Source organism: Cordyceps javanica, chromosome 2 (assembly GCF_051103115.1).
Source record: "Cordyceps javanica chromosome 2, complete sequence".
NCBI lineage: Eukaryota > Fungi > Ascomycota > Sordariomycetes > Hypocreales > Cordycipitaceae > Cordyceps > Cordyceps javanica.
In genome coordinates, this window is record NC_139296.1 from 1,456,614 (window position 1) to 1,468,892 (window position 12,279).

Here is a 12,279-nt window from a genome sequence, read left to right on the forward strand (position 1 = left end):
CCAAGGTTGTGCGTGATGATGGTCTAGCTATGGCACGCATCCTCCTCTATTTACATGTGTTCTTGTTCCTGTGTTGCAATCGCGCCTTTAAGTACACGGACAATAGTATCCAGCTCCTCTTCTGTTACGGTGAACGGCGGTGCTAGCAAGATGTGATCTCCCCTTGTGCCATCCACTGTTGTCCAACCTGGATAAATTGCCACGCCGGCTTCAAATGCGACCTGCTGAACCCTAATGCCAAAGGTGATGGACGGATCAAAGGTCTCCTTCGTCTCTCTGTCTCTGACAAACTCCACGGCCCAGAAAAGTCCGCGGCCGCGAATATCACCCACCGAAGGACAGGCGCCGAGTTCCGCTCGCAGTTTCGCTTCGAGAAGCTTTCCCATGGCAGCGCATCGCGCTACGAGGTTGTCGCGGCGCACAATTTTCTGCACGGCCAGGGCGGTAGCGCAGGCAATCGGATGTGCCTGGTAGGTATGGCCGTGGTTGAATGAGCTTGTTCCCTGGCGGATGACATCCACGACTCTCTTGTGAGCAAGGACGGCCGCAATCGAGCAGTAACCACCACCAAGACCCTTGGCGACCGTCACAAGATCAGGTGTGACATCTTCCTGCTCGAAAGCAAAATACGTCCCGCAACGGCCTGTACCACACATGATCTCATCCAGTATGAGAAGTATCCCGTATTTGTCGCAGAGGGCCCGGACGCCGCGCAAGTAGCCGGGTGGTGGCGGCACGCATCCCGCAGTAGCACCGCCGACAGATTCAGCAAGAAACGCAATGACTTTTGAGGGTCCTACAGCCAGAAACTCATCTTCGAGCTCTTCCAGGAGACGTCCGGTAAAGTCGGTCATGGTTTCTTCGTCTCGTTTGTATCGATACGCGTACGCTGGCGAAACATGTGTTACATGTTGATACCCAAAGTTTTGATAGGGAACCTTGCGGGCCAGATTGGAAGAAACAGACAGCGATCCCATCGTATTTCCATGATAGCTTTGTTTCCGGGACACAAAGTGCACGCGATCTGTCTCGCCCTTTTCGAAAAAGTATTGGCGCGCCAGTTTAAGCGCCGACTCGACGGCTTCGCTACCGCTGCAGACAAAAAAGGCTTTCTCGAGCCCATGCGGACTTCCTTCGAGCATAAAGTTGGCCAAGTCTTCCGCCACGGGCGTAGTATATGATTGCGTGTGCACATAGCAAACTTTGTTGGCTTGGCGAATCATGGCCTTTGTAACTTCTTCATTTCCATGACCGAGAATGGCCACCGCTGCACCGCCGCAGGCATCAAGCACGGTACGTCCGTTTGCAAGATGCAATTCAAGGCCTTTTGCAGACTCGACCATTGCGGGTTCGACCTTGAGTGACCGATGCATCAAGTGTGTGCCTTCAACGGTTCGATTCTCCGTCGCAGGTCGTAAGGGTGTTTCGGCATTGCTATGAGGAGACATGTTGAGGCATAGGGGCTATAATATGTTGATTGATTCATTTTCGTAGAGAAGTTTCCAGCTTTGAAACCTGCCGACGACATCTATTTATATTGTTTAGACTCGTATCAGTCTTGATGCTCGAGAACCGAAACCCGATAGCGGTATCGGCTTCTTCCCCATGACACGACGGTCGTTCACCGCAGGGCGCATAAATGACAAAAAATGGGGTACAATGCTACAATGATGAATGATTCTCTCCTAGCGCCGTCGTCGATACCCTTGACCGCCAGTATGTTTGTCGGGTCTGACCGGCGACGGTCCGGTGTGCAAGTTCCAGAATAGGCAACTTCTCGGCTTTGAATGCCACCTTCAAAACCGACGAGGATGATCGAAAGACTATGAATCGGGACCATTATAGTGGATTCAAATAAATGCGTATTTCTACCTTTTCGCTTCTTCGCTTCTTCGCATTACATTTTTCTGTTCTTTGCACCTTTTCTCTCAGATCCAATCAATATGTCTGACGAAAAGCCTTCAGACCGGCCGAAGCCGTTCGAACGCGCAGTACAGCAATCCGATGAAGAGAGCGGTGCCGAGAACAATCAGGATTCCGCGATGAAATCAGACCACCACCTGGATGGTTGGAGGGGGTGGATCGTTGTTACAGCATCGGCATCTTCTCTCTTCGTGTTCATGGGCGTGATCTACTCATGGGGTATCTTACAGGCCGACCTGGCGCGCAAATCCAACATGTCCTTGACCACATTGACGTTTGTCGGCTCCCTAGCAACATCATTTATGACTTCAATATGTATATTTGTGGGTAAGGCTGTTCGAAAATTTGGCTACCGAGAGACTGCCATTGCAGGGGCACTCTTGCTTGGACTGGGAGAATTCGTGTCGAGCTGGGTGACCCATCATCTCGGCGCACTCTTTGTTACTCACGGAGTTATATTCGGCGTCGGAGGCGGATTGACCATCTTGGTAAGACTGAATTAACTTGTGCGGTGGTATTCTCAAGCTGACAGGGACATGTAGCCATGTTCTACCGCGCCTCTGCAGTGGTTTCGGAAACGCCGCGGTCTCGCAACGGGTGTCGTCTTCGGTGGCGGCAGTCTTGGCGCCGCGGTGATGGGCGTAGCAACGAATAGCATGGTGGGCCGCATAGGTGCACCTTGGACTTTTCGGGTTCTGGGATTCATGCTGTGGGCGGTTTGTCTCCCAGCCGCCTGCCTCATGAAGCAGCCTGCTTCGACCCAGAACTCGGTACCCAAGCTTCAATGGTATGTGAGCGCGCCAGGAACTCGAGAAAGGCCACGGAGCTAACAGATCTAGGCATCGGTTCAAAGAAGTCGATTTCCTCCTCATTTTTTTCGGTTCTTCCCTGGCTTGCTTCCCATTGTTTATTCCCCCATATTTCATACCCATTTTTGCTCGCTCAATAAGCCAATCCGGAAGTACAGCGATCATTGGTTTGACAATTTGGAATATAGCATCTACAGTGGGACGAGTGTGCGCCGGCTACACTGCCGATTCGCTCCTGGGGCCTCTAAACAGCTTTCTTGTTTCATTGGTCTGCTGTGCAGTAAGCTCGCTTGCCATTTGGCCCTTCTCCTCCAGCATGGGAGTTCTTGCTGTTTTTGCTGTTATCAATGGCATAGGCTGTGGCTCGTTCTTCAGCTTATTCCCTACTGTCCTCGGATCTGTCTTCGGCCAGCAAAATACCATGGGAGTACTGCCCATTATGTGGGGAGGGTGGTTCTTTGGATTCTTTTTCGTAAGGTTAACATCATCCTCGTTCGGTTTATAATTGAACTAACAAGGCTCAGGGAACTCCAATTGCTGCACAACTCTATGCACTGGCCGGAACTAGAACGGACACAGCCGCGTATCGGCCTGCGGCATACTACGCTGGTGCAATGTCGGCTATCGGCATCGTCTTCTCCGTTATTCTGCGCGTGCGGAGGGCAAAGGACTTGTTTGCAAGGATCTAAAATGGTGGTTCGGATAGCATCGGTACTTTTCGCCTCGTTTACATAACACCGCGCACAGGCTGAGCACAAGCTACAGCGCTCAAACTGTGAATGAGCGCACTTATTACACGAAAAAATTATATAGATTAACTGAACAATAATGGATACTTATTGCATGACTCATATTAGAGCCCGTAAAAATTCAACTTTATCTACGAGTGTCGGTGCGGTTTTCGTCCTCCCTGCTCGGCTCGTCGCCACGAACGCCGACGACCCACTCACCTGTACCGGCTTCGGAAAAGACTGAAGTCTTTCCCGATCAACGTACCCGTCTTTCCCGAAGACCACTCACCATTTCCGACACTACAACCTCTGTTGCTGGAATAAGCCCATGAGGGACGGACTGCGATGCGTACGAGCTTATCCTGCGATAATTGCCGGTAATCATCGAGACTCCATCAATAGTCGCAAACGCTGACTGTCATCAGAGCATCCAAGGTGAAATGCATGCACGCTGGAAACGCACCATGCCAGCGATGCCGCAGGTCAAATCTGGACGGGTGTGCACTGAGCCTTCCAAAGACCCCGATAGGGAAATTCAGGCGCAAGAGAACTCGCCAGAGTCGGGTCTCAACAACACCATCCAATCATCAAGATGATGAAGAGACCTTGCTGAAGACTCCTCAACAGAGCGACGCGGGTGCGGGCCCCATGCAAAATATGAGAAGCATTGGCTACTCTGCCGATCTTGATCAGGGAACACGTTCGTCCGTCGCTGTTGTGTCGTCGGCAAGCCATTATGATAAAGAATCTGTGGAAAGACACATCTGCAATCTACCAGCGGGGATCGTGATGAAATGTTTAAATGTGTTTACGAACAAATTCCCAGAGTTGGCCATTCTACATCTGCCCAGCTTTATCGCAGAGCTCCGTTCAAGTAGTTCCAGAGAAGCGACTTCTCTCTTGAGCGCAGTACTGGCAGTGACGCGCTCTCAGATTTGTGTCCTGAATGCCTCCTGGGGAGAAGATCTCCTTCAGCGAGAGCATTATGCTTTGTACACCAAAGATCTTCTAAAAGACCTTATCTTGCAGCCCCCGAATGTTCAGGTGGTCCAGGCCTTGCTCATCATCACTCTCCATGAATGGGGCACCCGAGATTTCCACAAGGCGTGGGTTTACTGCGGTACGATGCCATAAGAACCTGCTCAGTCTCACAGGCACTAATCGGCCTCGCTAGGAGTCGCTATTCGAATAATGCAGGCTCTGCATAGCTTGCGGGTCGCACCATATCCCTTAGATCTGACTTCAGAAAGAAAAAACGACGCCACTTCAATAGCCATCGAGACTCGCACCTATTGGGCTTGCTTCATCATGGACTGCATGGTCAACTCGGGTACCTACAACCCACCGATGCTACCAATGTCAGAAATGATCAAGTTGAAAATTCCTCGGCCAGTCGGCGTTGTTGAATTTGCGTTTGGGCCGGATCCATCATCCAGTGCGCCACGAAGTGACGAATCCTATGCCAACCACACCACTGGTATACTCGACATCACTCAAGGTTTCGAGATCTTGGTTGCTGGGTTTGGCATTTGGACACACCTGATGGCATTTATATTCCAGGACGGCCGCCGCGCACCGGGCATGTGTGCGCCTTCAAACTGCCCATGGGTACCGGGGTCGCCCTGGTTTGCGTCTCGCGATCAGTTGGAGACTTGGAGAGCGAATCAACATCGCAAATTATACTACCCAAATAACTCAGTCGCAGTTCACATGACACTCGGTTATGGGGAGACCTTTTCGTATCTCAATCTGTTATATTACGTTAGGTGAGTACGCCCCAGCGAAACATTGCTTCCCTGGAGATTAATCCGCCGCCGGACAGCACATTGATGCTCCATCGAGAGTACTTTCCCTTTCTACCCACACTCGAGTCGACGCCACAAGGTCCTGTTGATCATCCCATGCTTGAGGCTACTGCCCCTGAGGGCTGGTGGGATGAGAGTGCCCGGGCTTTATTCGGCGCTGCAGAGAATATTGCCAAGATTCTTCACGAATCCTCCGAGTGTGGCGTTCATCTGATGACGCCATTTGCCGGCTTCTGCGCCTTTTCCGCAGGCTATCTGAATCTCTACGTCTATTATTTTCCGCGGATGAATTTGGGTCGAAGTCCACAAGCAAAAACATGCATGGACATGTGCCTCGACTATCTCAACCAGTTTCGAAAAATCTGGACAATCGCTGACGGATGGGTAGGTCCTCGCGTTCCATTTCTGCTCAACTCTACTTCTAACTTTTTTTTGTTTGCAAGATTAAAACCATCCAGCATGCCTCACTTCTGTATTCTCGGGCCGTCGAGAATCGGTCGCGATATCAAGGCAGGACAAGAACAGACTTTGACGTGCTCCACCAGTCAATCCATGAATTCCGCGGAATAGATCGTTCGGATCAGCATACTCAAGAAATTGACGGCGCAGATTTATCCAGACATGCAGAGAATCAGAGGCAATCGGTGGACGGGATAGCACCAGAGGTCGATACAAACACACTTCTGACACAACTTCTGGCAGAAGTGAGCAGCAATTTAGACGAGCAAGGGGCGTGGTCCCAATGGTGGCCACCTGCGGAAGAAGTGTCTTTACCAGCGACAAATTAGACAGTTTTCGCGTGTGAAATGCCAGCAACTATGAGAACATGACTTCCCTTCAAAGGGTCAACATATCCTGAGCGATTGTTTGAAAGGCTAAATAGAAGTCACTCGTCGATTTGACCATCTGGTCGAGTATGATAGGTATCGTCATCTGCAACAGAATCTTGGTATATATATATATATATATCTATATAAATGCAATAGCCTATAGCCTAGCCGCATCGCATCTCATCCTCATCAAGCATGGCGCACCTCGAGGTTGTCAAAGGTGGCCTTGGTCTGAAACGCACGAACGCCATTGGTGCCATGCTGGAACCTGTCGTCCGACACGGTAAAACTGGCAATCACGTCGCGGCCGTGCGTGACCTTGCAGTCGAGCTGACTGCCCACGGCGCGAACAGCAACATTGTACACCCTGTTGGTATGAATCGGCGCGCTGACCTCCTTGATTAGTGTCCAACCATTGTCGGCGCGACCAATGGCAATCTTGCCGCTGGTGCTGATGCCCAGGTAATACCCGCGGTACGCATGGACGCCTTCCTGCAGATTCGTGGCGCGGAATATGATGCCCGCGTCGCCGGCGTTTTGGCTGGGAATGGCCACGTCGACGGAAAAGTATTGGTCGGTGAAGTTGGTGTTGATGGCTGCTTTGCCACCGTCTGAGACCGTCGTCTTGAGCTTGCGGGAGCTCGTATCCCAAGAACCGCCGTATGTCGTCCAGCCAATCATGTTGCTGTCCTTGAAGTTGTCCTGAACGCCCATGATGATGGGCTGTATGGTGCCATCATCACGAAAATATAGGCGATCGTAGGCAAGCCTCCGGTCATTGCCGTCTGTGCTGCCCAGCGGGTGGCGGTGGTAGATGATGTAGTGGATGTCGGTGCCGGGGACGGTGATGACGCCGTTGTGACCCGAGCCCGTGGCCACGGCCAGGTCCTGCTGGAGGATCTTTTCCAGGCGCTTGAAAGGACCGATTGGGTTGTCGGAAATACCATAGGAGACGGCGTAATCAGGGCCGCCCCAGCCGCCCTCGCTCCAGAAGAGATAATACTTGCCCTTGCGCTTGAACATTTGAGGCCCCTCGACGTAATTTTCTGGCGTAATCTCTTTGTACTGGTCACCGTCAGGGAAAGTGCCGATGCTAATCATATCGTCGTTGATGCGGGCCACATTGGCGTGGCCGTGGCCGCCGTAGTAGATGTAAGCCTGGCCGTCGTCGTCGATGAAGACATCTTGATCGATCGGCTGCGCTCCATTGTAGTACTTGCCAATGAGAGGCTTGCCAATAGGATCCAGATACGGGCCTTCAGGGCGATCCGCCACCCCGACTCCAATGCCGCCGTATTCGTCATTCGTCTGAATGTCGTTGGCGGCAAAGTAGAGGTAGTACTTGCCGTCGCGCGCGATAGGGGCCGGCGCCCAGACGGCTCGCTTCGCCCACGGGAAGCTGGAAGTGTTCAGGATGTCGGGGTGCCTCGTCCAATTGATGAGATCGGGCGAGGAAAACGCGTCGAGAAAGGTTTGGGCGTCATACTCGTGTGAGTAGGTCGGGTATACCCAGAACTCGCCGTTGTAGAACTCATTGTCCGGGTCAGCGTACCAGCCCTCGACAAAGGGGTTCCCGGCCGGGTTAGTAGCGAAATCTAGATCGGATGCAGCTTTGCCGACGGCGGACAGCAGCACTGTCGCGACAACGGCTGAGGCTCTCATGTTGCTGTTTTGTGCGAAGGAGGTGTGGCAACGGCCCGCGCAACGACACCAAGAGGGCGATATCGCAGCATTAAATCCCCCGCGGCGGAGAATCTCACCCTATTCGGCCCTTATATATATCTTGACCTCATGAGCTTGACCATGGGACTTGCTGCAGACTGCGACGGTTGCACCACCTGCCAGATACACACTAGTTAGCGTGGCTGCAGGAGGATGCACAGATCGTGGGGGAGCTTGGGTGCGAAGGTCGACCGCCTTTGCGTGCGTTCAGATCAAAGTTGATTTGTTCTACAAAATATTAGGGGTGAAATCAATAAACACATAGGTGACTGTAAAGGGGAAAGGTATGCTCATCTACTTCGCGCCACGACGCATTGTAAACAGCTCCCTCGGATCGCTGTCTCATAATACTTCGCGCTTGCCCCGCATCCGCAAGATCACGGTAGCCAAAGAGCGTACAGCGCCACTTCTAACTAGCCGGCCCTTTCGTGTCCCTATTGTTCGTACAGTATACAGGTATGTTCATATGGACAGGGTTCCCCGTCAGTGGATTCTCCTGTGCGATCGGAAGTAGGCAACGCCCCAATGCTTGACGGGACCAAGAAAGGTTACGCACGGGACGTTTACACTGGGCTTGTTATAATGTGCGACACATTCTGTGTGTGTAGTAGAAATAACAGACTGGCTCGATACATTTTCAAGAAAGTGGTGTCTATGTTCGCGGCAAGGCCTATTTTTGAATTCTACAACGTTCCGCTCCTCGCATAGTTGCGACCCGAGCGACGACATTTGGAGATACCCTGGAGCATGTTTTGCAGGAAGCCTACAACCCGGCTTGACAACTAAAGAAGGAATGGCCAGTCCAAGAAGACCAGCCTTGCGACGGACAACAGTGATGAAATTCATGCTGGTAAGTTAAATGTGCGTATCGAGGTCCATCTTGGCAAAGACGCGGAAAATAAGGGGAATTGTACGTGGTTTGCAGGAGGGGCTCATATCGAGAATGAACCTGCCACGGAACACGAAGCTGTCATCAACAAGATACGCTGTCTAAAGCAGAAGCCCGCATTTGCGGCCACTGAACAAGCCAATGTGAGAAACTCGTCTCGTGTTCGGCTTGCTGCTGAGCAACAATCGAGGCTTTGTATTGTTGGAGTCTGGCCTGATTGGCAGCGGAGCGACATGAATGAGGCCCGTGTAAGATTGCCAATGAAAGAAATATGGTACACTCACACTTTTCGCTCGCAACAGTCTCCGCAGCGTTTCTTCGTGGAACATGGACTTGCTAGGGGTGTCAGGGTGTAAAGGCGAGTTTGGAGACCGGTCGCAGTTTTGAGACATAACATCGCATATTAGTGCGTGGCAGATATGAGCCTTCTGGAGAAAGTAATCTCGGCCAATTCTGTATCGCACTCCAGGGCACTGGAGTTCACTTGGCACAGCCCCATAACGGTTATTTCCAGACGGCTGGCATGAAGTTATGTTGAAAACATCGGCGTCGGCGGCATGGTGGTCCTGTCATGAGGCACGAGGGTCGGCGATGGCGGATCGAAGTCGAGTGATCTCGGAATCTGCGACTCGAAGATATTGCATACGTGAGAGAGCGCTTAGCGTTGGAATGTTGAAACAATCTGAGTGGGTGGTTTGCCGGCGCGTGCCCTCCCTCGCCTGTTCACCAGGCGACGAAGGCATCTCGGAAGACCAGCGGCAAGGGCAGACAACCAGATGCCAAACTCGTGCCGCACATTGAAATAAAGCACGCCGCAAGGACAAACCCCGGTATAAACGCGTGTTACTTCTGGTCTCTGGCACAGGCCCGCACTGTGCGTCACTGATTTTCATGTTGGGAGGTTTTACCGTAAGAGAAGAATAATGTGCAAGCTTGTTTGCAGGATCCGGCCCAAGTGGAAAGAAGACAGTCTAGACAGTTACAAGATTGACCGTTGCAGCTACTAGAGGCCGAGACAGTTGCTCTGCTGACTGGATACGAATGGAGATGCATGGTGCTGATCGGTTGTCCCAACCTCCGCCGTGAGACTCTGGTATGACGGCATCATGAGAGACTTGGACGGGGGTTGGGGGGGCGTGAAAGGATGAATGGCCCACGCTTGAATCGCAAGCGTCCAGAACAACAAAAACAGCAAGACCAAAACAAAAGAGGAGGGAGAGTCATTGTTTGGAACGGTAATTACCGGATAAAAAAAGACGTTTGACAAGATATAGATGATCGCTGGTGGAGAGTTCGTACTTTAGCTTGGCTCAAGCTGCGTGCGTTAGTGATGTGCAGAAGCACGCTCATGCCTACATCATAGAGATGGTAACAACCTAGATACGAGACTAAACGCTCCCGGTGTTTTTTTTTTTTGGCTGACCCGCCACATCCTTTCTTTCCATGAAAATTAGAATATCCTACCACTCAAGGGTAGGTGATGTCAACGACCAAAAAACAAGCGGCGTCTTGGCCGGCCGGTTTCGGTGCCCTTTAGCTATGAGAGCAATGCCAATCGGCACCGCATGGCGTCGTGAGAATCTATTGAGATGCCAAACTTAAAAAGAAGGAGGTGGGTGTGGTGATCGAAACCCTCAGGACGGACTGTGCTGTGAGCAATGCCGCGTGAAGCGCAGCTGCGTCCATCCGGTTACATGGATCTACGCTGCGAGGTTGTGGTTGCACTCTGCCATACAGTTTTGCCATGCATTAGCTTTCGGGAATTTGCTTTCTCCTCATCCCCGTTTTAGGAGGTGCGGCCAGCTAGTACACGAGCAGTTTCTTCGATATGGGACAGAGTAGGCCATAGGTTTTCCCAATGCCAGTTCCAGAAGCAATTCAAAAGTTCAAGCAGCGCGCGGGGTTGAGGGGACTCATACCGTTGGGAGCTCGAGCTAGAGTAGGTGGAAGGCCATTACTTCGTATTTGTAAGATACGACTCATCGTGATTCCTTTTTGCCGGATTTGCAGCTCTTGCCGGCAGGACGAGGCTGCCGCCAAGCAAGTAGTTACTACTAGGTGGATATGGAAAAAGTGTCCGTCGGCACGGAGTAAAGTTGCTGAGAATCCCACCACCATCTCCTAACCTTCCGGCAGTATGCCACGGTACTATTCAAGAGCTTGTTTTTCTTCTTCTTTTGATTAATTAGAGGATTGGCCGCGGCCCAAGAATCCAGGATGCCATTTGATTGCTAAGACAGGGGTTCCCCCAAGGCAGGCGAGATTGCGGTGAATGCCATATTCTAAGTATGTGAAATGAATCTGTGACTCGGTTTACGTTAGCCAAGTGGTGTAGTCGAGTACAAGCAACGTAGCGATCCTCGTTGCCTTGACCGATCTGCCGTGTAGCGTTGCAAAAATGGTAAATGATAGGCAGCGGGACACTGCCAGGAGCCAGGCCCGAAGCCCTGGAGGGTGCCGTGGCGAGGCAGCGAGTTGATCCCATGCTCAAGTTGATGAAAGGCCTGTCTATTACAGCGGATTAGTAGGCGCGGAAGGAACCTATTCCGACCCCATTCCAAGCAAAAGCTCTGACCATGCCAACAGGACAGAGTACCATCGCCCAAGTTGACCTGCTCCCAGTACTGAAGTTAGTTCATCAGCCAGAATTGGCAGGCAAAGGAGAAGTCCGCCACCAGGCCAAGCGACGACGGCAACTTGGGCCAGGAACAGGCGGGTTGCCCAAAGCTGCTCGGCCTGGGTTGAGGAGATGGGCGATCGCCCAGCTTGAAGCCTCTCAGCCGGGCCAGCCCAAAAGCAGCTGTGCTGGGTTGGCGTACACCCCCCCCTCCGCTATTTGTCGCCCGTTGTCCCACACACACAACGTCGTATGGCGCCTCGAGACCTGGTCGGCCATGACCTCATGATCCGTGAGGAGTGAGGGTTTCTTTGAGCAACAGCGCCTGTTGGTTAGAAGATGTATAGGGAGGCAATTTGGGGTTGCAAATGAAGGGGAATTGCAGGATTCGGCTACCAACACACTGGCTGCGTCGTTAGTGCTACTCAGGGTCAAAGTCCCTGCAATCGAGTCGGCGCACGCACGAGTTGGAATCTCGGGGACGCATATGTGTACATCGACCTAGATGGCTACTAGAGCTAGGCAGGTACCAGTAGTCTATGGTAGGAGCGGCCTGTTGCGCCTACTAATAAGTAGTCAGTAGGAATATGCCGAGCCTGTACGGAGTATACCTTGTAAATCGCCAAGGAGCATGTGGGTGCAGAGAGCCATGAGAGCTTGCCTTGCAGGCTTGCCAGGGGGGTGACCCAATTGCCCGATTCCATGACAACCCGAAACTGACAAGTAGCTATGCCAATGTCTCGAGGTCATCGGTGCGGAGTACAAAAACATGCATCTAGGGAGGTAGCAAAGTTCTTATCGCATTGGCCAGATTAGGCACTCATGCAGGGTTCAAGAAGCAATCGTCCGTTGTTGTGCGACAGGTGCGGGATGCCATTCCAAGAACAAGATAGCGGAGCAATCAATTGACTTTCTTCCTCTTCTTCCTCCTCTCTTTCTCGGCTTGATTTGCC

The 12,279-nt window shown here is 52.0% G+C and overlaps 4 protein-coding genes across 4 annotated transcripts; 2 read left to right on the plus strand and 2 right to left on the minus strand.

Annotated features, from left to right (window-relative positions):
* Positions 1–50: 50 nt before the first annotated feature.
* V2A60_002930 (pyridoxal phosphate-dependent transferase) lies at positions 51–1,448 on the minus strand (the record flags this gene model as incomplete). The annotated part of the gene is made up of 1 exon (XM_083254274.1): positions 51–1,448. One exon carries the CDS (start codon positions 1,446–1,448, stop codon positions 51–53), a length of 1,398 nt encoding a protein of 465 aa, XP_083110400.1.
* Positions 1,449–1,943: 495 nt separating this feature from the next.
* On the plus strand, positions 1,944–4,059 carry V2A60_002931 (uncharacterized protein; the record flags this gene model as incomplete). Its single annotated transcript, XM_083254275.1, has 3 exons — positions 1,944–2,411; positions 2,466–2,714; positions 3,889–4,059. The coding sequence occupies 3 exons, from the start codon at positions 1,944–1,946 to the stop codon at positions 4,057–4,059; spliced, it is 888 nt and encodes a 295-aa protein (XP_083110401.1).
* A 712-nt stretch (positions 4,060–4,771) lies between these two features.
* V2A60_002932 (fungal specific transcription factor domain-containing protein) lies at positions 4,772–6,056 on the plus strand (the record flags this gene model as incomplete). Its single annotated transcript, XM_083254276.1, has 3 exons — positions 4,772–5,229; positions 5,286–5,652; positions 5,712–6,056. The coding sequence occupies 3 exons, from the start codon at positions 4,772–4,774 to the stop codon at positions 6,054–6,056; spliced, it is 1,170 nt and encodes a 389-aa protein (XP_083110402.1).
* A 231-nt stretch (positions 6,057–6,287) lies between these two features.
* On the minus strand, positions 6,288–7,760 carry V2A60_002933 (glycoside hydrolase family 43 protein; the record flags this gene model as incomplete). Its single annotated transcript, XM_083254277.1, has 1 exon — positions 6,288–7,760. One exon carries the CDS (start codon positions 7,758–7,760, stop codon positions 6,288–6,290), a length of 1,473 nt encoding a protein of 490 aa, XP_083110403.1.
* Positions 7,761–12,279: the final 4,519 nt, after the last annotated feature.